The following is a 25222-nucleotide window of genomic DNA, read 5'->3' as shown; positions in this document are numbered from 1 at the left end:
CACAAGATAGTCAAGATGTGCAACAGCTATGATTTACTTTGAGCCAACGAATCTCATTATCTTTGTGTTACCAAATGTTAAATCTTTGGCTCAAGGCCTGTTTTGAACAGCATGCACAGCTTAATCATGTGAAAAGAAAAAAAGATGGTCCTTACTTTGTAGAATTATATTTTGAGGCAGAGACATAACTTTAGCAGGACAACTGTTGAAATTCTAAGAAACCTACAGAAGAGGAAGATTAGTTTGATAAAATAAGATGTGGAAATCTGAAATTTAAAAACATCTAGTCCATAACACATATTACCAACACACTACTCTTAAGCAAGAAAGATAGGGTATAGTATTCATAATCCTAGCACTCACAGAGTTCGGTTATTTTGCAGCGAGACCCACTTGTATGGCTCGATAATGAATTTGACAACAACAGGAATGGAATGAAGGATGGGAGAAGTTTAAAAATATGCTAGTAAAAGAATAAAATAAATGTGAGTGCTACATTTATATTTTATCTTTACAATGTGGAAGAAACATATTCCCCTTTTCAAAGTCACTAATTCAGAGAAGAAAATGTGAATATGAGAAAGGATTTGCACTGAGATTGTTTAGTTCCATGTCTCATCTATTGATGGAATGGAATTACAGAGCTTTTGAAATGCTCTTGGTGCAGCAGCCTGGAGACTGAAATGCTCTAGACATCCACAACATAGATTTTGTACAAGCACTTGAAAGAAACCTTTTTTTTTTTTTTTATACAGCAGTCTTTATACATGGAGATAAGTGTTTTAAGGTGTAAGATTAGCTTGCCATACAATGACCAGTCTTTAGCTTTTCTCCAGAAACTGTCTTCAAAGGTTTCTAAGTACTGCTACATACTGATGAGATTAATGCAGATTAAACTGGGTATCTGTAAACTAGCAAACGGTACTGCTATGAAACTCTTGAAAAGTTAGTTTGTTTTTAAAAAAAGATTAGGCCTGCTTATTTTTCTGGTTATATAGTCAGTCATCATTAATAAGGAAAAGACAGTTTATCTGTAACTATGGTAGTAGATGCAGGACTTCTCCCTGAGAAGCATTTTATTTTTCCTTGGTTGAATGTTTCTTAGAGAGAAAGAAGCACTGTTTATGAAAAAGGACATGAAATCCCAAATCAGTATAAAGATCTATGTTGTGCTTTACTGAGCAATAACAAAGAATTGCTGTAGCTGACATTAACTTCTGTAGGGCTTAATACTCAGTAGCCAAATTTCACAGTACTCTGCAATTGAAGTGCAAGACTGAATTCAATGTGTTTTTCATAAGGTATTAATGTTGCAGAAAGCTCGCTATTCTTACCTGTTTAAAAAAACCCACCTTTGAATTGCAGAAAAATTGCTTTCAGCAGCTTGACTCTGTAAACACGTACTATATCTCTCTTTAGAGGTACCAGAATTTTGTGGAATGCTTCCTTGCTCAGAAGTGCCTCAGGTTAATAATTTTGTCATTGATTACTAGTTTTCATCCAAATAATTTGACCTCCTGATATATGAGGTAATATTGTGCAGTGACTTTGTCTGGTATGTCCTAATAACAGCGGTGATGGTTTTTATATTTGGCATTTTTGAATTTTAATGAATATTTTGAGCGATAATTAACTATCTTCTGTGGACAAAATCCTCTTTAATCTAAACTGCAGATAAGAGATGAGATTCTCTGTAGAGAATCTCTTTGATTAAGAGAGCAAATTTTAACCTAAATGTTTGGAAAACTGATGCATATGAACTTTAATCTCATATCAATAAAAATTCAAATATATATATAAATAATTGATTTTTAAAATAGTACTAGTAAGAGTTCCTGAATTTGTGTGAGTAGAAATCAATATTTAGAAATAATACATGCCTCCACATACGTCACCTTAGCTTATCTAAAAGGGTGGGACTATCTTATAGCTATTCAATAGCAGAGTTTGCCTTAGATAACATGCTGTGCTGGCTTAGCGGAAAAATCATCAGGCCCAGCATCCCATCTCCCCGAGTGGCCAAAAGCAGATGCTTAGGGAAGAGAAGAACAGAATAAATAAGAGCTAATGGGACTTCCCCAGAACTGTCTTCCTGTTTCTATGAGTTTGGAACTCTGTTTTAATTGCTTTTTGCTTAGGACATCATTTTTTTTTTGGAGGAATGAGACAGGATTGCTGTCAAATTCTTCATTTTTAAAAGAGACTTTAAATGAGTCTCAGAAATAAGTGAGACTTCTTGTACAGAAGAAAGATGCAAGTTTATTCCATTTTACTTAAGAGACATTTCAAGCTAGATCTTGTTCACTGAGTATGCTCTGTCTCCCGTAAGGTTAAGTCTGGTCTGCGTTTTTGGATGTTGTATTTAGTTGTGTATTTTCCAACTTATTGCTTGTAATTTAATAGAAATAAGACGTTAGTGGCTACAGTGCTAATTTGGGAACCAGAAAATAATAGGACCAGATCACATACTTTGGGTACGTTAGCCTGGGTCCTCAAATGGATGGTAAGCGTGCATTCCTGAAATCTTATTGGCAGCTCCATACTATAAGGATATGGGTCTTACATGGTGATGAACTGCCTCCGTTCTCAGAACTAACTGATTATGTATGTACTGTGCTGTGCAAGGGCTGAAACAGCCTTTCAGGTAAGCTGTGCAATACACAGAGATACAAGGCATAGTTCTGCCCAATGTACTACCTGAGGTCCGGTATGCATGCTGCCTCTTGAGAGCAATGAGGGTGGTATTTAATAAGGTGGCCGTAAAGGTGGCTCTGCTGGACCCGCAGTGACTCAGTGGAAATCAATTTAAGTACAAACGCCAAAGTATCATTTGTTTTCCCTTTATGCAGCACGTCCTAGTCTCCATAGCCATAGGGAATGGAGAGCTGACAACAGAAGGTAGCAATAATTCATTTGTCGATATCCATTTAAGTTGCGGACTTCTTAGTTTCATGTGCTCACATAGCATCTAGCACAGCAGTATGTATGTCAGGTCGTTGCATGTCTTCCATTCTAATACTAATTTAAAACATTGTAATTGGTGCTTTGTTTTCAATAAGTATGTGTAAACCTACTGGGCTGCAAACAGTATTATTCAGAGCACATCTAAATAATTTACATTCAAAATACTTATTTAGGAAAGGTCTTATTTTCATGAGATGTATATATACCAGTTTTCTGCTGACATCTGATGGAAAAGCTGGTGGGTGTAAAGGTTTCAAGCCGTCTTGAGTATCTGCTAAAGTGATTGACAGAGTATTTATCTTCTAACCAGTTGTTATGAATTGGATAGGATTTTACTGATGTGCAATTTATGCCTTAGAGACAGAGGGAAAAATCTTTCTAATCTTCCTTTTCAAATGAGGTGATCATCCACTACAGAGTGGTGTGCCTGAAACACAACCAGCTGCGAGCTACAGATATTTTTTTCAAAGGTTGGAAATGCAAAATCTTACGACAAAATACACTGCTAACAAAACCTCTGATTATCTTCATTATCTACTATTCTTATTAAAACTTTATTTTGTAAAACGTCTCATAATTTAACATTGCAATTTGCTAATTCTGCTTAACAAAGGCAGACTGTTTTATCTTGAAAAGAATTAACATAATAGTCTTTACCCTTATTTTATTATTTCAAAAGATTTTTTTATTTATTTACTAAATCTGCCAGCAGCACAAGTATTTGTATGAGTTTGAAAAAGACAACGTACTGCTAACAGGAGAAAAATGCAACCCCAATCCTCTTATGCTAATTGAATGAGGAGGGTGTTAATGGCTTTCAGGAAGATTTTAGAAGTTTCATCACTGGGAAGAACTTCATGCAATTTCCAGACTACTCTTCTGTAGTTTCACTGCAAATAATACTCAGCAATATCCATTCTTGACTATTTCCATCAGGAAAATGGTCTGAATACAGTAAACTCTTAACAGGATTTCCTGTATCTCTTCCTTTTTTTTTTTTCATGTGTGAGAATTAAACACCCAAACATGATGAATAATGTTTTAAATGAATGATGTTTTAAAAAAGATTTCATTTTTTCCTATGATAATGTTAAGTCAGTGTCCATGAAACCCTTCACAGGGCTTCAAGGTCAATAATGATAAAACCAGTCTTTTTGAAGAGTTATTATAAACTGAGAATCAGGCAGCTGTAAAATTTGCATCTAAATGGTTGGGGGTGAACTGCTAACCTGATAGTTAAACACTGAGTTACTAGAAAGTTAAGGATCTCCATTTTCTTTTACAAATGAGTCCTTTCCAATGACTGACCTCCACAGCTACCATAAATTGACAGTCTCAATATTCCAACCACCTTCCCCTCCAGCCATCTAACCATTCATCGATGGATGCTCTTGGAGTAAGGTTGAGAAGTTTGGGTTATTGTTCTTAAATGGTACATTTTGAAGTGTTTTGCTGAATCTCCGGGTTTCATTTAACATGATTTATTCTGTCCTTCTGTTCCCTTCTACATTATTATTCAAATAGTATAGTTTATTTACCTCTGCCTATATCCTGAAATTAGTATTCATGAAAGGAAAGCTATGTGTTTTTGCACGAGGCTGGGGAAGTACATACATGAGAACATGTTGCAAGGATTAATTAATTGCCTGTGGTAAGTATTGCCAATTTTATTACATTAAAAATTTGAACAGATGCATCATGCCAAAAAAAATTCAAAGAATCTTTACTTGGTAAACTGTAAACTAAAGCATAAAATGCTAATCAAGTAAGTTCTGAAACAATTTCTTGTACACCATGTATTTTTAAATAAGTATCAAGTTTAAGAACTTGTGTTCCTTCTGAATGGCAAAAGGACACATAATTTTAGAATAATGGCATGCTAAAATGGTCCCATTTTTTTCCTGTGCTATTATGGTTTTCTTTGATATGACATCACTTTTTTGCATGAAAGGATGCAAATAGACTTTTCAGAGGACATGTATTTTGAAAAAGAAAGTTGATGTCAATAAAACCAAAAAAGTTAAAGGCAAGTTAAAGGCATAATTCTATATTATTAAAGTTACAAATTGAGTCAGGATAAGAGTCAGCAGTAGTTGTTCAGTGAAACCACAACATTTTCTCAAAGAGTAAATGGAGTGGAGCTCAGTTGTGTTGGTAAGAGTGCTGTATTTTATTAATGTGCAGTTCACATGCACGAAGTCTGCTGTGCTTTCTTGTGTGCATGGAAACGTATATGCAACAACTAAAAGCTCTTAAGAGCCACATGTCTATTGAAGATACAAAGCGTTGCCACAGTGCTTTTAAATAGCCATAGTTTTCCAAGAGCTGTAAAGAAAAAACTGATTTCAGATACACAAATCTCAGGAATATATGTGGTTGCTGTATTTCAGTGGAACTGGATGCGACCAAATGGAACATTTTTATTATATATATTTAATGATGAAGTTGAATTAACTAACACTACCTTATAGTTATCTGATATTATTAACAGACAAATGTATTCTGTTATATAAATACTCAGAGTACTTAAGTGATAATGTTTAAATGTCAAGATCATAATTTTTGAAGAAAAGAATACAGGCACAAAGAACAACAGGGGTCAGATTACTATTATGCTGAGATCTTATTAGAAATATAATTTGGTGTGGGGGCCAGTATTCTTACTGACTGGTTGGGACATTACTGTCTTGGCATTCCTCAAAAACAGACAAATATTCATTTCTCTGATGAACTCACTCATCTTTCCAAATTATTTTAAGGTTAGACTAGCCTCATAACTTTTCTAGAGAGATTCCTAGTCTATCTCCTAGTGGGAACAGAGACCGAAGGAGATGAAGTTATAAATTTACTACTTATACCTATGTAGATATTAGTACCTATACCTATGTATAAAAGACATACACAATAAATATACAAGGAAATATAACATACATGACCTCTTAGGGAAGCCTTATTTCCATCTGAAGAAAATGGGAGGGTTAAAGCATTTGGAAACACCCAGTTTCCAAAATTAAAGGTTTCTAAGTTGTGATGAGCTAAAATTATTCTTGCATGTGTGTAAACTCTTTAGCTAACACCCATGGAGTTCTTTTATATCTATGTGGTAGCAACAGAGTGTAAAGCTTGCTCTAACAGCTTTAATATAACCAATTTTCTTTCCTTTCTTATTGCATGTCAGGTTCAATAAAACCTGTTTTCACTGTAGCCAACAGTAATCTCAATTCTAGTTTGGCATGATGAGGAGTCTGGGACTCTGCAAGGGGCATCTGCGATTCCTAGGCTTCAGAGAGCAGTCAGCCTGGGTAGCCTGCACCACAACCAGAAGAAACCGTCACATATACAGCTTACATTTGTATTCTTGGGAAGCAAATCTCACGAAACCAACAGATTTTTGTTTTATATGAAGACCTTCTTTTTGCAATGTCATTTTTTTCTCTAACATGTAAATTTGGAATTTACGCATCTTGTCAAAAGTGCTAATCCCTCACCTTTGAGGAAGTCCCCAAATCCTGTCTCACCTTTCGCCTGTACCCCCACGCCGCTAGTCACTGTATAGGTTTGATGGCTTAAAAGGTTCTTCTAGGAATTTGCCATGGTGGATTAACTTTTTTTTCCACATTCTAGCCAAAATAAATTTCATCTGACCTTTATACAACATTTCTGACTGCACAGTACACCTTCCAGTCATTGTTCAGCCCATTTCAAAACACTGAATCGTTGTAGACACAGAGGAAGAAATCCATATATTAACAGACACTTTAGATGGAATCATTTGGTTTATTACTAAAGTGGTTAAATCTATATTAGGGGCCAAATGAATAAGTTTTCCTTTAGTGATTTTCCAGTGAAGAATCTTTTGAAAAGTATGCCAGTATGTAGAGATAAGAAGAAGGAAATTTAGTTCAGTTGGCTGTTTGAATGTATATATATATATATTTTAAAACATTTTAAGTTGACAAAAAACACTTTGTTAGACTTAAGACCTTGAATAAATTGCAATAGGTGATGTTTTTCCATGTCAGCTGTGCGAGGCCAGATTCTGCTAGTATGGATTTGTCCAGCTGCCCCTTCTGAGCTCGGTGGTTTCCCCACAGACAAATACAGCGGCCTCCAGGTTCAGTGCCTGGTGCATCTTGTTTGAATTTCAGCTGTACGGCAGCTTCCCATAGTCACGTTAGCACTGGCTGGTGTTACTCTTATAGTGATCTGTTATCATTTAGTGCTAAGTCAGTATGGAGACTGACCTTGTTATTGAGATAAACATATTACCCAGGACATTGCCAGATGAAAATAAAAAGCATACAAATTAGCAGGAGATAGAAAGATTGCCAGAGTTCTGAGTAGCCTCCACAGTCAGCAGAAAGGTACTCTACAAAGCAGTTTACAACTTTGTATAATCCATTCTAGGACAGCCTAAAAATTCTGCCAGAGCTTTTGATGGATTGCAGGTTGTCTCACAGCGGCCAGAATGTGTTTTAGTTGGATTGACATATATTCTTTATGCATCATAATGTTAATGTATGCTTTACTTTTCCCTTTTTCCTGTATTTCCTTCCCTTATTCCTATACATCTTATACTTTTCCCTTATTCCCAGTGAATTAGGAAATACTTAGGATAATCATGAGAAGATACTAAAATTTATATTTATTATTAAATAAATTTTAAAGTTGAAGCCTCTACATAGCTATCAATGGAGCATTTGTGTGCAGGTAAAACACAAGGGATACTCTTTCATTATTTAAAACTGATCTTTTGGAGCAGGGCAGCCAGAAGAATAGGCCATAAAATCTCATTGCCTTAATTTTGGAGGCTCATCTTATTCTATTGACTTAAAATATTATGCTTCTGTCCCTCCCCCAGTTTAAGGTATCTGTAATGAGGTTATAGTTTTGGTGGGATTTTTTTGTATAACAGGCATAACACTGCAAAACTGATACTAGTCCTAAAATTTTTACTCAAGCAACTACATGGATGTGGCACTACAGGTTTAATATCTCTCTTTGAGCTGTGGAATTAAACCCTAAAGAATGATTAAGGCACATCAACAATAAATGATGATTAAATATGTGATTACACATATTTTTATTACTTCAGCAGAAAATAGTTAATCTTTTTAATTATAAAAGCTACATTCAGTTGGGATATACATTCAAAAATACCATTTGTGCAATGCCATAGGATTTTGCACTGTCTTTAGCATGTCTTTTTCTCTGTTCTACTTTTAATTTCTGTTGGTGGGTTCTAATTATAGAGCACTTTTAGAATGCCACTTACAAGGTAATTATTGCATTTTAAAGGCTTATTAGATTAAACCAAACAGAGCAAATATTATGTACCATGAAAAGAAATGCAAGAACACAGTTCAGAATGTACAATCCTTTAAAAATATGAAAAAATCATGAAGACATCAAGAGGTTTCTGAGGTGACATCTGGTGAATAGCATGAAAGGAAGGTTGTCTGACCTATAGAAAAGTAATTGTAAAGATTTTGCTTTCATGTGAGGTAGTGAAAGGTTTCAGATATACTGAGGGATCACGTTGGTGTGGTTTAACAGGAGCAAAAGACATTCCATTGCAAATTATCTATTGTTTCTCTTTGGTTTCAGGGAGAGGAGGAGGTGTGCGTTAGATATGACTGGTCAATACATGCTATTCATTTCTTTAATATATTCATACACATTTCATATTTTACTCAGAATGCAACCTCCTTGCTGACAAATTTTTGTTACAGCAAGGTGGTAACTCAGGACAGTCTGCTCCATTTTAAAAGCATTGCCTGTGGATGTGGATTTTGGAAATCCTAGGCTGCTGAAGTATCTAGGGTACTGCAGCTGTTGTAACTTTAAGCAGAATTTCTGCAAGTCTCCAACTGAAATAATCCTAGCCTACATAAACATGCATTTATTATCTCAGAAGTTTAGTTTCTCACTGTCAGATACTAAACTAATAAAATAAGCATAATGGTGAGTAATAATGGATTTATAATTTTCTTTCCTGTTTGCCTGTTCAATTATTTTTTTTATCCAAATTAATATTTTTTGTGACTACCTCAGATTCACAGTAGATGCAGTTGAGTAACCAGTGAATGATAAGAAATTTTTTTTTGCCTCAGCTAGTGGTTACTCTTGAGATAACTATCGAGTCATGTATTTTAATGCCATCTATTTTTAGATGCTGCTCATTTTCACTTCCTCCACACATTTCCCTCAATTCTTTAAAAATCATTCTTTCTCTGTGCTTCCCATACAAATCTTTTGCTGTTTTCTAATTTTGTGTTTTGATTCAGTATATTAAAATAATATTTAGATAATAAATTGAAGCTCTGGAACACTAAATAGCACCAATTTTCCTCCTGGACAATCCCAGCTGTGCTTTGAACAAAGCAGAAGGCATGTGGTATAAAATAATATGTAATCATAAAGTTATAAAACGTACGTACACTGCATGAGGGTGGGGAGTTAAGGTTAAAAGGAAGATCTTGAATCTGGACTTTTACAGGTTCCTGCTACAATCAACAAATTTAAATAACCTTTGTTGATATTTTTTAAATTGTAACTTTCTACTTTATTTTTGTGTACCGCTGGACACAGGGTCAGTGTGGTATCAACCCCAGCTGCCCTCAGCACTGCCACTGAGCCCCTGCAGTTGAGCTACCAAACTCACGGTGGTTATTGTGAGCTAGAGGCACTGGGGGAACACAGACCATCTCTTCTCTTCAAAAGATGTGCTTGGTGGTTTTCTGGCTTGTCTATTCAGAGGGTGTAAAGTACTTTCTTTCCTCGGGACTTGAGGGAGCCCCAACCTTACATCTGCCCAGCAGGGAGATGGGAAACTGGGTTTTGGTGGAAGAGGCTAAGAAAAAAAAAATATTGAAAGACATCTAACTAGTGTTGATTTTGTAAAAAAATTTTTGACAGACTGTCAATGTTTTCTAAAGGCACTCATAGAATACAGAAAGAGTCAGATTAAAATAGGGTAATTTTGAATGGAATTTCACAGGACAAAAGAAAGTGCATTTCTAAAGCCTAAGAGGTTTCTGCTTGCTGCGAACAACAGTGCTTTAAAATGAATTTTCTTAGTTGAACTTTGCTGTATTTTATTTTAAATTAAGGAAAAAGATGGAAAATCTAAATAGCAAGTTGCTGTTAATTCTATCCACATTTTATGTTTGCAACTCTTATTTTTAGACCACTATCTAGAAGAAGTCAAATATGCGAGAGTAGAAATATCTTAAAATACATAGCAAAAGAGCTCATTTAAGACGTGTTGTGAGTTGGGATGAAAATTCTCCTGGAAGGAAGAAATAGAAAGGATTGTTTGGGGCATTTAACAAGAGCCAGCAGAAACTGGAAATCTCCTAAATTGTCAACAGCACTGACAAAACACTTCAGATTTATTCATACGTGCTATCTATTTATTGAAGTCTATTTTCTAAATGGCTTTTCAGTCAGGCTTTTCTGCAAAAAGTCATTTTAGTAATTTAAAATTTCTTCATGAAACGTATTGTTTATGCACGACAACTCATAGAAAGAAATGTACTCCCCATAAATTCAGTGTCCTCTCTAACTCTTTGAGTTTGCCTGCTTTTTTTTGAAAATAGTGTCAATAGCACTCTTGAACAGTGACATGTCTGCAAGGCTGCATTGGTGTGGCTTACCTAAATACTTGTTGTATTCATAAAGAGTTTTAATAAAGTATGTAGAAAGCTTTCTGAGAGAGGATAGCTACATACACTGTAAGAGGCAGAAGCAGCATTCACAAGATCAACTTAATGGCTGGCTTAGGCTGCCAGTACTTGATCAGACTGAACACAAATGTGAGACCTCAGTCCAGTTTTCAATCTCAAGTTTCAAATTAAAAAAAAATCAGACCTAAGCTGCTAAAAATTAATAATTTTTGTACCCAGACACTTCCTTACTTGAAAGTATTCTTTATGGTATATTTTCACAAATAGGTGAATGAAGCCATTTCATTGGTTTATGAATAACAAACCAACTCCAAGTGAGGCATCAAGTCATGGAGACTAGAGCTTAGCATTACCACATGTCTACATTTCTCAGGTGTCTTTAGTGATTCCCCACCCCCTTACAAAAAGGAATTTCTAGGGGGGGGGGGGGCGGGCTGAGGAAATAGGTCACCTCTAAGACTTTCAGGTTCAAACAGCACCTGGAGTCACCTATGGCCACAGTTACACAGGTGGATCAGGGTTCCTATGAGAGGAAAGATCCCATTTATACCTGCTTTCAGAAGGGTTGGCAGGTTATTCTGCACTCTGCTTCTGGAGCTCTGTATAATGAGTTCTCATGGTCTGTAGAATCAGATCTACTGAAAAATGAACACTGAGTTAATGCACTTTGGCCTTGGGGCATGACTGCAGAATCTGACATAGTCATGGCAGGCTCATGTTCTTTTATCTGCTTATTAAAAATTCTAGTTCCCAGTCTAGGATCAGTCACAATTCATCTTGGCTGACTTTGCAGATGGGAGTCTATTAAGTCTTCTGTAATGAAAGCCTACTGGGAAATACTATTAGTTTGATATTAAAATTGTTTTGAAGAAATTGAAGTTAAATTTTTTCCACTTTAACTTATCTGCTTATTGGAAAAGAGACTGGTATAATTAGTGTAAAGGCCTGCAATCATGAATTTTCTGATGCAGTCCTTTTGAAAAATACTATTATCTCAGTTACAGTTGTACTGAGTAATTTGATGAATATAGCAGTTCTAAACATATGTCTGTGTTGAAAGGATTGGGTGGGGTTTTTTGTGTTTTTTTTTTTTTTTTTTTTTTTTACAGTATTTATTGATTATGGATGTATAGGGCTAACATATGGAATAGTTTAAGTCAGCAGTGCATTGAAAACCCAGCTCAGCAGCAGAGGAGCAAGCCTGTAGGCCATATGTGCTATAATCTGGACTCACAATAGTTTTGCAATGCTTGTGTTCCAGTTACATCTGAAAATTACTGATAAAGGGTAGAGAGTCATATCTTTTCAGAAGCAATTTAATAGCAGCTAGATTGTACTAGGGAAAATTGGAGGTATTGAACAATTTCAGGAAAGCAAAACTTGCATGGGAATTCTGTCAAAACCAACAAAGGGTACAGATACTTGAAGTGTGGGAGAAAGGAGACAGAAGCAGATGAAGAAACCAACCTGGGGAGGGGTAAGCACGGGAAAGAGACCTTGCAAAATAAAGCGAGTGTATCTTAGGTTCACCTATGGGTTGCAAGAGCAGGGATCAAAAGATCATTCAGCTGTAGATAAGCATGCAATAGTAGATGTTTGTTGCCAAAAGAAGGTAACAACCCCCCCAACCCACAATCCCCTCAGTTCACTATGCCTGTAAATGAAAAACTCTCCAAGAGCCCATTTTTCTCCCACTAGAATGCTCTTCAGCTTGTGAATCAAGTATATATGTAAAGCAGTTCCTTAAACACAACCACGGATATTATACTGGGTGTTTCACTTTATCACCCTGTTTACAATTGTGTGCCATTTCCCATTTTTAATGCTAATTTAATTGGTCTGTCTCCATGGGAAGAAAGTAGTGACAGTATCTTTCTACACAGGTGAAAAGATGTAGCAGTGTTAAATTCCATAAACCTCTCTGCAGCTGTCTGGGATTAGCTGCAAGGAATTCGGGAGAAAGCTAATGATGCTCTAATGAGCACTGATTACAATAAATTCCAGCTGTAAGGCAGTAGTCCTGTTTTGAGAAGCAGGAGAGATTGGTTCCCCTGTGCATACTCCTTTTTATTGCCACATAGAAAACACATGGCGCATTTCTGGAGATTTATTTCCTTTTCCTCTCAACACTGAGCTGGGGCAGGGAAACTTTAAAAAAATAAAGCAAAACATTATTGAAAGCAAAACATTTTTATTGAGAGCCCATGTAAATTGGTCCCTTAATCACTGATCTTGATAACACTGATGGAGCTTTAGTGGTGCACCGTACAACACAAATCAGCATTTGCTTGTCTCAGCAAGATAAAATTACTGAATCCTGAAGAGAGTAAAGAAGGTTACAGCACTGACCCCCCATGTTCTCAGGAACACTTCTTTTCCCCCAGTCAGAAGTTGAAAAATGCTCTTGGAGCAATACAGAAGTTTGACCTAGCTCTCCACTATCAAGGAGGGAGCTGAGATACCAGAAGTAGGAGGGAGTCTTACAGCAAGCACAGGAAATAACCCGTTGAGTCAACTGAAGCCTTTATTCATAAAGTGCCTCTGGACCCAGCAAACCATTACTCCTGTCTTCACTTCAGAGGACACTGGAGTAGTATTAGATAGAAATATAGTATTTTCTCCGGTTTCAAGAGCATTTTTAGTAACTGATACGTGAATATTAGCTATGTAACCTTGTAACACCATGTATTTCTTGAGAAAATTAAGAAAAGTACTAAACCCTGCACAGGGTGACTCAGAAGGCTTCTGCACAGTAGATTGAATAGCAGAACACATAAAAATTTGGTATCTATTGCATTTCTCAAAAACATCCAAGATCTGGTTTTGTTCTTTTAAAAACTGAATACATTGGGTTCAGTTAATTGCCATCCATATAGATAAACTAACATCTCTGTAGATGAGAAGACAGAAGAGTTTGGACCTGCAGCCATCAGGAACTAGCACCTTGCTGTGTCACATGAGACAACTTAAAAGAGGCCTAGAACAATTTGGGGTTTTAAAGATTTGGGTTATGCTAAACCTAATGTAAGACTAAAGTATTTTTCTAGAAAGCCTGAGAGATATTCTGAAACAGTGGAAGAAAACTAGGCTACCTTGGCTGTTTGAATATTTGAGTTAAAATATGTTTCCTTGACAGAAATGTGTGCGCAGCTCCATAAAGAGCAATTCTCAGACTTGGGTTTGAAAACTCTGTTTAGTAATTCAGATGTGTCAGTACAATTGTAGAAGTTACATTTCATAGTTGAAGATTGTATAATCAGTGCACATTGAGTCTGCAATTCAAAGGCTGAGAATAATAAATTATGCCTTTTTATTTTAATGTGATCAGTACTTGGTTTCCTAAAAAGCAGTGCCTGACTGAGAAGATGGCAAGGGTAAGGAGGCCAACTAGAATCGTAATTGTTGTGCAGAGGTTGCGTTGCAACTTCAGTTTCCATAACATTAAGATCAGCCTTGTGTCTTATTGAAAAAAAATCAGGCTTATTTTACCTTCAATGGGAACATGTGCCTCAACTTCAGCGTACAGGGGTAAAGCACTCTCTTCCGTCATGGCCACAGACTGAATTCATTGAAACCCATTTCCCAGTGCCCTTCTAGCACGTCAGTGCTAGACATGCTTGAGAAGAATTCCTTTCTCTATTTCTTATCACCTATGCTCTAAAAAGTGTCCAGTCTGCCACTATTTATTTGCCTTTGCGCGCCCTCCCATAGCATATATGCTGCGCTTTCACTAGCCACTGCTGGGGGAGAGCTGCAGCTGCTGTTACCAACACTGCCCAGCTGATAACCATTTGCTTAGAGCCCTCAGAGCCCCTCACCTGGGCAATTCCCCACAGCTGTGGGAGCTGCCACACATCAGCCATCCCTCCCTTGCCAGGCTTGTGCCCTGTCTGCCCACAGGCTTTTGGCTCTCAGAGCCCAAATGAGTAGCTTCCTGGGACATGCACTGTTGTAAAGGATCTACCATGCAGGAGATTTTCTTGCAGGTAAGTAACATCTATGAACATTCAACTACTGGAATTTATAGAAGGTTATCACTGCAGTGATACCGCTTAAAGCCATTTCAGGGCCTGGATACTAAATGAAGATTTGTAGATGTGGGTGGAAAAACTCCATTACACTCTCTGGCTAAAAAAAGGGTTCTCATCTCCATATGCTTTAGGAAAATCTGAGTCATGAGTTTCAGACTGTGCTTGTGCTTCTTTATCTGCAGCTACACAGTAGTGACTTGTGTGCAGGTCTACTGCACTGTAAATCTCTAAGTATTATTTAATACAGAGAACATTTCCAATGACTAGTAGACTGAGGTCAGTGCAGATGAGAGCAGTTCTTTCCCTAAGAGACACTAATTTGTTCAGTTCTTGACAAGAAATAACTGTCAGTTAAGAGGTGTATTTAGTTCTTTCTTACATTGCCATTCAAAAGTATTTTTTTTGTAGCACTCCATCTTAACTTGTTTTAGACATCTTGTATAGTGTTCTTACCAGCTCCTGATCTGATCGTGCAAGAGATCTATCTCGCTTGTGGGCAGTTCTGTGCAGCCTGTGCAGAGCATTGCAGTGTTGTGACTAGATTGCTATTTTAATCCAATGTAAAATAAATGTTGTTTATACTGCAGTTACAGTATAGGAACATCCTTAGTTAGCAGTAAGTAGAGCCAACTAAATCAGAGACAACACTAGTGGACAACTGGCTTGGTGTTCTGAGTTCCTTATAATTGACTCCAAAGTAAGAATTGATGGCTACTTTGTTAGAGGGATCATAGTGGGCATATGGATCATATTGAGAAAGTCTGGTAAGTCTGCTAGTTCTTCTAATAGTGAGAAGGTGCAAGTAATCACTGGCAAAGTTTTGCCTTCTCCTCTAACTTTGTCATTTGAAACGTCACTTCAGATACACTATTTACTTCAAAGCTTTCTGTCAAGACTAATTCTGCAAGGTATCAATAAAAAAAAAAAAGCTTCACATGCTGTGTTCCTTTCATGTCTCCTCCTGTGACTAACATGCATCTCTGCTTTGTATCCCAGAATCTAGAATCACTGTTTCAGGGAGAGCTTAGATTTGCCACGTGGTGCCCTTGCACTAATCCATAGATGCATCAGATTCCTGGATTCATCACAAACTAAGATTTGGGGTTTTCCTTGTGATAGCAGCAATTCTGCAGGGATATCTATGAGGTTTTAGGTTACAGTTACAGAATTTTTTTTTTTAAATTCATAATTAGGAATTTATAGGAAATTAATCTTTATATAGCTCTCCTCTAATCCTCTAGCTCCACACCAGTTTGTGTTACCTGTGTGTGCACGCAAGACTTGGGAAACAGGTTATGTCAAAATGATCATGTGGTTGGCTGACCTGCCTTCAGAATATATGCATGTAGTAAAGCATGCAGTTGTGGGGTGCCTTTCAGAAGCCTGTATCTGAGCTCAGTTCACCCCAATTAAGTAACCGCACAGGTCAAGCTTATCATAAGCATTCAACAATGAAATACAGAGGAACATACCTATGGGAAGTACATTGTTTCCCCCATCCAAGTCACACACAACAGATCAGTTTTCAAGCCTGTCTAGAATTAGCTGTTTTCTTTATTTAGGCTATTTTTGATACAGTTCATATGATTTCTGCTTATTTATTTAGAATCCAGTGTTTAGACAAGAATATGTAATTTAAAGTAGCACAAGTATTTAGTGGGAAGAATTAATGATCTTTTATTGCAAATGTGTCTGTCTTCCTGGCATATAGATTAGGTTGTGTGAAAAATGATCTTGCAGAGGGATCTAAATAGATTGGAGCATTGGGCTATGATTAACGGGATGAAATTGAACAAGTCAAAATGCCAGATTCTGCATCTGGGATGGAGTAATGCTGGACACAAGTATAGACTGGGAGAGGAGTGCCTGGAGGGCAGCCCTGCAGAAAGGGACCTGGGGGTGCTGGTCGGCAGCAGCTCAGTACCAGCCAGCAGCACCAAAAGGGTACCCTGCATCCCGGGGGGGCAGCAAACACAGTAGAACAAACCAGCCAGACAAGGGTGGGGATCATCCTGCTGTATTCAGCATTGGTGTGGCCTCACCTGGAGCATTGTGTGCAGTCCTGGGCCCCGCTATTTAAGAGGGACGTGAAGATCCTTGAATATGTCCAGAGGAGGGCAACAACACTGGTGAAAAGGCTGGAGGGAATGTCCTGTGAGGAGCCACTGAGGACTTTGGGCTTGTCTCGTTACGAGAGAATGAGGTTGAGGGACAGCCTCATTGCTCTCTGCAACTTCCTGAGGAGGGGACACGGAGAGGGAGGCACTGAGCTCTTCTCCCTGGGATCCAGGGACAGGACACATGGGAATGGTTCAAAGCTGCACCAAGGGAGGTTTAGACTGGACATTAGGAAGCATTGCTTTACTGAGAGGGTGGTCAGACACTGAAACAGACTTCCTAGAGAGGTGGTCGATGCCCCAAGTCTGGCAGTGTTTAAGAGGCATTGGACAGTGCCCTTAATGCCATGCCTTAACTTGGTCAGCCCTGAACTGATCAGGCAGCTGGACTAGATGATCCTTGTAGGTCCCTTCTAACTGCAATAGTCTATTCTAAAAACAATATTTGGTTTAACAATGGGAGATACTTAATGGCATCCAGCTAGTAAGAGCTAACAAACCAGTGAGTGATTTTATTTTTTTAAATAAATTTAATAGCAGTGCATTATCCTTTTGTGCCCTATGTGACTGCCAAGTTAATAGCATTCTTTTCCTTTAGTTTTGATAAGAGCAGGTCAGATTCTAAGTGTATGCTTTCACTACACATTAAAGAAAAACCTAAGCTGAAAATTGGAAAGAGCTCCTGTTTACTGCATAGCGATCAAAGCATGACCCCTTACTGGCAAGAAAAAGAAATTGAAAACTAATTTCAAGGTTCAGGATTAATTCTGTGTCAAATTGACAGAAGAGATCCTATGCTAGAATACATTTAGCATAAACGTAGAACCTTCTCTTTATCTGTCCCTTTCATTGTGCAAGTTATTACTTTGATTTCATGGTTCCATAATATGAGCATCTTAGAAGTTAGCTGTCTGTAAATCTGGTTTAAATATCTACAAACGCATCCTTTTTACCAAATGAATCAATCAGTTTGTTTCCCGTTAACATCACTGATGTCTACTGATGACCTTTTCCTGATTGTGTGTTTTTCCATCTTCCCTACAGTGATTGCTTAGAAATGATTGTCATATAAGGAGTTGGCTATGGCAAACAGGAAACGTCAAAGCACTACAGCCAGCATGCTGGATCACAGAGTGAGAGCTTGCCCTACTTCATCTCACAACAGGGAGCCTGAAAATGAAGAAAGTGACCTTCCTATTGAAGATTATGCAGCAAAGGAGGCAGAACTAGCAACTGTCAGACAAGGTAGCCCTACACCCGTGGAACATGAGTGCAATGATCACAGTGGCGATGGTGACTCCAGCTCTGACTATGTGAATAACACCTCTGAGGAGGAGGACTATGATGAAGGCTTACCAGAAGAAGAAGAGGGAATCACATACTACATTAGATACTGTCCAGAGGATGACAGTTACCTGGAAGGAATGGACTGCAATGGGGAGGAGTATGCTCCCCACGAGGAACACCATGTTGAAACAGATGAATGTCAGGAAGCTGTAGAAGAATGGGCTGAAGGTAAAATTCAGCACCAAGATGAAAATGAGGTGACGGACAGGCAAGAGTGGCAGGACGGTCAAGATAATGGCGTTCAGATTTTGGAGGATGAAGTGTCATCTTTAGAGATTCAAGACCAAGAAGAAAACATACAGTATTGCCAAAGTGACGGTGGCTATCCGGACTACTACCCAGCAGAGGCTAATGGAAACTCGCAGGGAATATCACCGTATCATTCTAGAAAAGAGGATGCAGAGCTGGAAGACCAGGAAGAGGACATTGACCAGATTGTAGCAGAAATCAAAATGAGTATGAGCATGAGCAGTATAAATAGTACCACAGAAATGAGTCCAGAGCACACTGGGACTGAAAACATGGCACAGGACTATAAAGAGACTTGTTCAAAGGGAGAAGCTGTTCACAGTGCTAACAGGCATGAGGGGAGGCCAAAATCACTGAATATCCCATCTGCCTCTAAGCACAGTGGAGATGTGCCTAGAGGCTTTAAAGCAAAGTCAAGAACCCCAGAGGACAGACAGAAGTGGCCACAAGAGCAGGTATGAGCTTCTGTTTAACCAGACTCAGAGGTGTTATGCAAATGTTATCTTAGTTATTTATTCCAAACAGAATTAAGAGCAATATTTTTTTTTTACTTTTTTTGCTCTGTATTGCATTCACAGCTACATAATCACATTGTCTGTTTAGGAAAAGGTGCTGAATGTAGTCAATTCAGTTAGAAAGCTGGGAAAGAGGTTTTGCACAGGGAACAGACAATTCTAAGTAAAACAAGGTGTTCCAGATGCACGGAGCAAAACTGGTTCATTTACAGGATTTTTGTTCTGCAGTGACACACTAGATAAAACTGGGGTCAGCACTGAAATAGTTGAAGGGGTTTTTTTCCCCGTTAAGGACTGCTGTTCCATTGCCTTAGTGGGAGATTATTTTTAATTTCTTTTGTTTTTAATAGAACATATGCCAAGGCTATATACTCCATGTGTTAAGAGCAACTGCAAGAAGTGCCTGCATATTGCTGTGTTTTTCTACTAGCTGGGCATATCTTAACCTTGGCTAGAAGGACGAAATAAGAGATTTATATGTGATAAAACTGCTTAACAGCATTGCTGGTACAAGAACAGTGTAAACATTAATTTAAACCATGCATGATCTTTTCTTGTTCTAATGTTGAGTGCCAGAAAAAAGAATCTGGGAATGAAGCTCAAGCTTTTCTAGAAGAACAGAGGTGTGAGGTTTTCTTCTTTTTTTAAGTTTCAAATGGAATGTGCTTATTTCCTCAGAGAGAGATGTATCTAATTCTCTGCTCTCAGGTCAGTTTAAAGCTTTGACTTTGCATCTCTGAAGTTATATGCAGCTGAATATTAGTTACTCTCTGCAATGAACAGAGATCTACCTAAAAGAGGTAAAACATAACATGTATTTAGATGTTATGGTAAGGAAAAGTGAATTATTTTACCTCATCTTTAATTAAAATGCTTTATTAAACTTCAGAGGTATGTTTCCTGTTTCAGCTTTATCAAAGCTATAAATATTACGATTTTTTATAGTTAAGTGCCCCACAGTTAAACAATTTAATCTAGATGATTCCATTAGAAACAGACATTAAAATATGTCAATTCCTCTGAAAAACAGTAAAAGGAAATAAGATGTTTAAGTATATGCTGACCTTTATTATAATTATAAGTATATGTTGACCTTTATTATAATTGTGAACAAAAAATCTTACGGGGATATTTTCAGATTTCCCATATCTACAGCAAGTTTCTAATATTCCTTTCTACATTCCATTTTCCGACGTATAATTAGAACCAAATTGTGTAACTTACTACATTCAGTGCTTTACGTACAGCATAAAAGTTCTTTTGCAAGTAAGCTTGATGATCTTAAATGGTTTAAATAGTTACTAGGTATTGGCTAGGAGCAGAGAAATCCAGTTAGCATGTTTTAGACTAGCGATGGTCTTTCTGGCACAGTACACCAGCAGCTGCTACTGGGAGTGTTGCTGCTTGCAAATTTTGAAAGTATTTGCAGAACAAAAGAGAAGAGGAACTCTTGAATAAGAAAGTTAGTGAATTCTTCTATATGCTTGAGTAAGAAATTGTTGGGGTTTTTTCCCCTGAATGATTGCTGGTTGAAGATAGAATTCAAAATAGACTTTCATTTCAACATCTTTTTGTACTCTTTAGAAGTTTATTTAGCAGAGGTTGAGCTGAATTGCATTGTACCTTTATTCTTTTTGCCAGACTGCTAACAACTGAGGGTTTTGTAACACCAGGATATTGATATAACTGCCACTGGTGTGAAAATAAACAAAGACACCTAAGTATTTCTAAGTTGCCCATCTGAGCTTTAGTTGTTATTTCCAGTCAGTCTTGGGCCAATGCCTTAATCTTTTTTAATAATGGAGGAGGTGCTGCTGTGATAGGTAGCCACTGGCTGGCATGTGGACATTGAGTTTCTGCATCACTCTTCATAAAACCCATAAACTATTGTCTAATGGATAGAGCATTAAACAATACACAATATTTCATTCCTTCAAATGAGAAGAGAGAAAGGAAAGGAGAGAGCAGCACAGATATCATTTCAGTTGGGCATGAAGGGATAAACAAACTGGGTGCCAAGACATGCATATAATTTGTAAGAAAGGAGAGGGGCAAAGCTGCTGTGAGCATCTTCACCAAAGAGAGGAGCACATAGGCCTCCAAGGCATAGAGCCTATTCTTATGGAGATAGAGGCTCACAAATGGAGACATGAGGGGATTCTTCACTCCCACCCAGGCCTCCAGGGATATAAAAGAAAGATAAAAAGGCAAGTTAAATAGTCTTTGTCAAGCATTACTTGAATGTGTTTGTCATAACAAGACTGGTCTTGCTGTGTTCTGTTCACGTATTGCAGGTTGTTTATTATCCTCAGCTTTATCTAAAAGTCAGGCTCATTGTGAGGGCATTAGAATAAAAGTACAGTATGCGTTTCCACCAAAGTGAATTTTATACTTAATAGGTCCTTAACTGTCCTTAACATGACGTGTGGCTGGACCTTTAACATAGATATTGGACCTCAAAGAATTTAGATAAAGCACAGAGGATTTTGTTTGTCCAAGGGATGGATGCAATTCCTGTACTCTCTAAATGAACCTGTGTCTCATTTGTGAAACTGAGGTTGTCATTATTTCAATTACAATTCTTACATAGTGGAAGGAGAAAAATCCAAGGCCACTATCAGTAGATTTGCATGCCCAACTTCTTGTTTGCAGAGAATTTGCTTGGAAGATCCTTGGCTTTGTCATCTTGCTAAAAGATTTCAGTTATTTTAAGTGTGCATCCCACAGTACAAAATATCATGGTGAGAGGGATGAGACAGAAGCATACATATTCCATATGAAACACGTTTTTGCCCCAATTCTTTAAGTAAATGTAGATTTGAATGTTTTTAAATTAAACCAAAATACTATGTATATGTCAGTTTTTGTAAACAATAAGCAAACTAGAATGTGCATTTTGTGGTTTTGTACACGTACTGTGCTGTCATTAGCTTTTTTGTGCGTTTCTGCTCCTCTCCTCCTTTCCTACCTCCCATAGGTGGTAATACTGATGCATAAAGTTTCAGGTTAGTTAACAGTAACTGATACACAATACATTTTTACACACCTTTAAAAATATATAGTTATTAATTCATAGCTCATGATAAAGGCTAGCAATAGACTTGCATACAAAATGTTAAATAACCAGTAGACAAATGCGATTTGAAAGGTTCCTTCCAGTTGCTAGGTTTGCTTTCAGCAATTTATCACCATGGAACAGTAGTCACTTCTAAGAAAGACCCAACAATCTACAGAGAATGGAAAACAAGGTAATCATCTCATTTTACTTTCAGTGTGGGTCAGTCTGATTCTTCAATATACATGCTCACCCTTGAAAACTTCTGGGATATGTGAGCTTGCTTGTATGAGCCTTTATTTGTAAATACCTCCAGGGAAGTGCAGAAGATTTGCACTAGGCAAGCCTGAGGGGAAACCTAGAATACATTTAGAGTGCATATTTGCTTTAACTCACTGTGTAGCACAACTTTTATTTCTTGCAGGTTTTCCATGCTTACATTATTTAAGAAAAGCATTACATCGATGAAGTTGAAACTGAATATTTTGGGCATTTTACAACACAAGTAAAATTTAACAACTTCCTTAAGCTAGGAGTTCCCTTCACCCCGAATTGACATCTTAGTCATCTCAGACTGAGCCAATTGTTAATGTATCTGACACATGAAGAAATTTTCTTTTTTGCTTATAATTTCATTTTATATTTCAGCTTCATGCAGAGAAGTCAAACGTGGTCAGACACTCTATTGATGTAATTCTCCTGAATTATCACAGCTTTATTTTAAAATAAACATGAATTAACTGACTTAGGTATATTTTTGGGTGGCGTAAGGAGGAAGAGGAACCAAATGGCTCACTGAACTGATACTAACATATTTTAAATTGATGTGGTGTTCCTGGGCAAAAGTAGTTGCTGTTGACTTGAAGTTTTGGGTTTTTTTCCTCTTTTGGAATGCTATGACACTTGCATAACTTCAAGTTTAGCTAGAGTATCATTGGTTTGGCACACTAATAATCAACCTAGGAACAGGTTTACTAGATGGAAAATGAGAGTTGCCCCCTGTTGCAGATGACTGTTTGTACCACACAAAATAGGAACAAGGGTCTGGTCTAAACGAAAGCTTGAACCGCAAAAAGCTTGACTCCAGATCAGTTCACTGCAATGTATCCTGTCCTGCTTCCTTCCCACAAAGCAGCATGGTATGGGACAGCCCCAGGCCCATCCTGCTGCTCCCTGACAAAATTTGGAACTTTAGTTTCTCCTATTGCACCCATAAGACATCTGCAGAGAACAATGGCATTGCCTGTTATTTTACTAATATTAAGTTAACACTAACTCTATACAGTCAGGTAGCATCATTAATGAATGCTAGAAGCAGTCAAGAAAAAAGTTAGCAAAACAATGGACATCAGCTGAAATAATTCCAATGGAAGATGTCTTTTGCACTAATGGGACACATCACTAAATAATTGCTCCTGTCTGGAACCTCCTATGTGTCAGAGTTTACTCTTTTCATCCCAACTAGAGTCATACTTTTATGAAATACTGGCATCGGCATAGCCTGAGAGCTACTTCTGATGAGTGGGGACAAAAGAGGTCTATGGGACTCAACACTTGAAGAACAAAGGGATGATTAGACGGTCAGTGCTCATGTCTCATCTACTTGAATTTCAGACTGCAGACTCCTGAGTATGCATATTCTCTCCTACCCTATTCAAATGGATCTATTTGCCAACAATAAGAGTTTTTTTTAACAGCACCAACACCCTGACTTCACCTATACCCTTTTGAAGAAACGGGGATTTGCCATTATCACCATTAAGAACAAGGACCGTAGAGGGAAGTCTACTTTTTAATGATGCTCCCTGTGACACATGAATCCTATTGCTTCTCATTTCTCAATCACACTTTCATATCACCAGCATACCTTTGAGAACCTAACCTAATACACTCATATAGACTCCCCTGGTAGGGACCCCACAAGCTTCTGCACTGTTAGTCTTATGTGACAACTTTGATACGGGCTATGCCCTTACACTTTTTCAACGTGGACATTCAGAGACAGATAAAATATAACCAACAAAAAATTTGCAAAAATATATTACAAAGTTTTTTTTGTCTCAGTTTGTTCTCCATCAGCACTGCTACTGTGGTTTGCGTACCTGCACTAGTAGAGCTCAGTATTGACAAAAAATATTTGAGGTTTATTCCCTTGTCTTGGCCTGGGCACAGTGCTCTTCTGCAAAGAGCCCAAATCCAGGAGTCTTTTGTCCCTAAAAGATCTCCCCCTTAGAACAATCCGAAGCAGTTAAGATCATAGATGTGTTTAGAAGACCTTCATCTTAGGAATGTCTTACTGGAATTCAGTCTGAGTATTATGGGATTCATTTGATAGAATTTGTGGAAAAAACAAACAGGTGTAAAATAAAGAGTATTAAAAAAGCTAGCTGCATTCTCCCATGTGTTTTAGGCAGCTGTGGGGCAGAAATAGTAAATAGCTATTAGTGAGTGACATTTCCCAAACTTAGCAAGTTTAAGTACTTACTGAAAAGTGCTAAACAGTCTAAACATTCTCAAACAAAACCAGTTTCTCTGTGCTAATTGGCTGAGTCATGGCTTTTTAGCAGCAAACTCCTGACACCAGGAGACAGCAAAATCAATGTCCCTTACCTAACGATACATTAGTGACAGTCTTCTCTGGGAAGTTTAAAGCAGAAGGCAGCATGCTCTCCAAATTACATCTACATAAAAATGCATCATTCAGCACAGCCATTTCTCTGAAATTCTTATCATGCCTGGTTCTCAATTTTAAATATATGCAAGCACAAAAAACCTCTCAGTTCTTTAAGATAAAGATCAAGTGGTGATTGTTTTAACGTTTATTGAAATTGGATGGAGTATTGAAATTCTTTTGTGTAATGCTTAGATATCTAAACTTACTTTGACTCCTCTTTTCATAATGCTAATTCCATACTCTAACTTGATTTGCTTACTTGGAACTAGCCTTTTCTGCAAATATTTTCCTCTTCACTGCTGACATGTGCTAGCACCACCTCTAAATCAGCACAGAAGTAATGGAATCTTTGTGAGAGAACAGAGCGTGAAGTCTGGCCTTTTTTTCCTGTGATCAAAATCAGAATTCCTTCTGCTAGTCAAGAACTGCCTCATTCAAATTCTATCTGCTGGGTCAAATTGCTCCTACTGACAGCAGCATGTTAGTGATATTACAATAACTAATGCAGCAGCTCAGTAATACATTAAGCCATTCCCACTACTACACATCACCAGCATCAACGAGAAAAATTATTTCAGTCAT

At 37.6% G+C, this 25222-nt stretch overlaps 1 protein-coding gene across 5 annotated transcripts in view; it reads left to right on the top strand.

The window, feature by feature from the left end:
• The window catches only part of APBA2 (amyloid beta precursor protein binding family A member 2), a 107621-nt gene that overhangs the window by 44821 nt on the left and 37578 nt on the right, over positions 1 to 25222 (top strand). For all 5 annotated transcript variants that reach the window (XM_054215174.1, XM_054215177.1, XM_054215173.1 and 2 more), the window contains one exon: positions 17845 to 18851. In XM_054215174.1, the coding sequence (XP_054071149.1) occupies positions 17883 to 18851 (969 nt within the window). In that variant the 5' untranslated portion in view covers positions 17845 to 17882. The remainder of the gene's footprint in view (positions 1 to 17844; positions 18852 to 25222) is intronic.

This window comes from Rissa tridactyla, chromosome 9 (assembly GCF_028500815.1).
Source record: "Rissa tridactyla isolate bRisTri1 chromosome 9, bRisTri1.patW.cur.20221130, whole genome shotgun sequence".
Taxonomy (NCBI): domain Eukaryota; kingdom Metazoa; phylum Chordata; class Aves; order Charadriiformes; family Laridae; genus Rissa; species Rissa tridactyla.
This window is presented reverse-complemented; position numbering and strand designations above follow the sequence as displayed.